Below are 1,721 nucleotides of genomic sequence, written 5' to 3'. Positions count from 1 at the left end.
ATTATATATACTGCTCTTTACTTAGTCTATATACTTAATATAAGTATCCTGGATACTTATCTTGGATATCTTTTTATAGCAGCTTATATAATCTATCACATAGTATTCTGTTGTCATGTCATAGGTAGAAGCAATAAAGCAAAATGATTATGAGCATGGATTCTAAAAAGACTGGTTGGTTTAACACTTAACTTTCCTACTTACTGTGTGACAGCACTGATCAAGTTACTGAATCTCTACATGCTTCAGTTTCTTTGTATTTAAAATGGGGATTAATAATAGTAATTACTTACCTTTATGTTATAGATATGATGCTTAAATATGCTAATACTTGTAAAGAGCTTAGTATAGTGCCTGGCACATAATAAGCACTCATTCATATTGTAATCTAAATCTGATTAACGACCATGAGACATTTAGGTCCTTAATAAAGTCTATAAATATAAAAGATTCCTTTGGGAAAAAATATTCCTTTAGATATCACATGTAAACTTACCTTTGTTGTAATAATAATCTGTTTTCTTTTTCTTTTAAAGCTTTCTTTAGTTCTGCTGATCTTGAAGGCCTATGTAGGTATTTCCTTTTTCCTGTGCATTCATAAGTCCAATGTCCAAATTCCAAGCATTTCTGACATCTTACATGTTGCTTATTTGCTTCAGCTTGTCTCCGGGCTATGAGTCGATGCATGGGAATTGCTATCTTCTATTATTTTTTATTATTTTATTTTTTACTTATTTTAATCTATTTTTATTTTTTATTGAGTATTTTGTTTTTTACTTTTCCTCTCATACACTCACTCTATTTCTACTTCCTCTATACTGAATCATGGCCATGCCCACATTCATTCAATTCCTTTCCCTTACCTTATGGAAATAAGCTCTGCCTCTTCAGATTCAGCTCCCCTCCTTTTTTTTCTTGGTGATTGTTGTTTGCATTTTTTTGGATTAGTTGTTTGTTTTGTGGAGTTTTCTCCCCATATACGTATTTTTTCCCTTCTTTTTTTTTCTCTCTTCCCTTTTTTTCTTTTCTCAATATCATGTTGCGCTCTTTTTCCTCCCCTAATTCTCTTTTCTCCAGTGGTCTCCTTTATTTGGAATTATTGGAGTCATGAATACATTAGTGTTTTGTTCTCTCTGTGACATGTCTTGTTGAGTTGTGTTTTGTGCCTTTTGGTCAACGTGGTAGAGAGTGAGCAGCATAATAAGACACCCTGAGAGGAGTGAAAATGGGTAGACAAAAAACAGCCCCCATAAGGAAGAAAAGAGGGAATCACTGAAAAGGAAGTAAATGAAATGGAGGCAAGCAATTTTTCAGAGAAAGAATTCAGAGCAAAGGTCATAAAGATGAAGAAAAGGATGAAAGACAAATTCAACAACATGTGTAAGAATCAAGAGGATATAAAGAACCAAGAAGAAATGAAGGGTGAACATTTCATCCCAAAGCTACAGAATATATATTCTTCCGAAGTGTATATGGGACATTTTCAAAGATAGACCATATATTAGAACACAGGCTAAGTCTCTTCAAATTCAAGAGGATAGAAATCATAGCAAGTATTATTTTCAGATCACAAAGGCATAAAAATAAAAATCAACTACAATAAAAACAATGAAAAAAAATCAAGCACTTGGAGGCTAAATAGCATGCTATTAAACAATGATTGGTTTGCCAAAGAGATCAAAGAAGAAATAAAAACATCTTGGTAATGAACAACAATGAAA

General features: G+C 32.4%; 1 protein-coding gene across 1 annotated transcript; it reads right to left on the bottom strand.

Annotated features, from left to right (window-relative positions):
• Positions 1 to 492: 492 nt before the first annotated feature.
• Positions 493 to 833, bottom strand: LOC106723641 (zinc finger CCHC domain-containing protein 10-like). Its single transcript, XM_014528077.1, has 2 exons — positions 798 to 833; positions 493 to 702 (listed from the first exon to the last, which is right to left on the bottom strand). The coding sequence occupies exons 1-2, from the start codon at positions 831 to 833 to the stop codon at positions 493 to 495; spliced, it is 246 nt and encodes an 81-aa protein (XP_014383563.1).
• Positions 834 to 1,721: the final 888 nt, after the last annotated feature.

The sequence above is a fragment of the Myotis brandtii genome, unplaced genomic scaffold (assembly GCF_000412655.1).
Source record: "Myotis brandtii unplaced genomic scaffold, ASM41265v1 scaffold615, whole genome shotgun sequence".
In the NCBI taxonomy this organism is placed as follows: Eukaryota; Metazoa; Chordata; class Mammalia; order Chiroptera; family Vespertilionidae; genus Myotis; species Myotis brandtii.
Note: the sequence above shows the minus strand (reverse complement) of the source record. Positions and strands in the feature narration are given on the sequence as shown.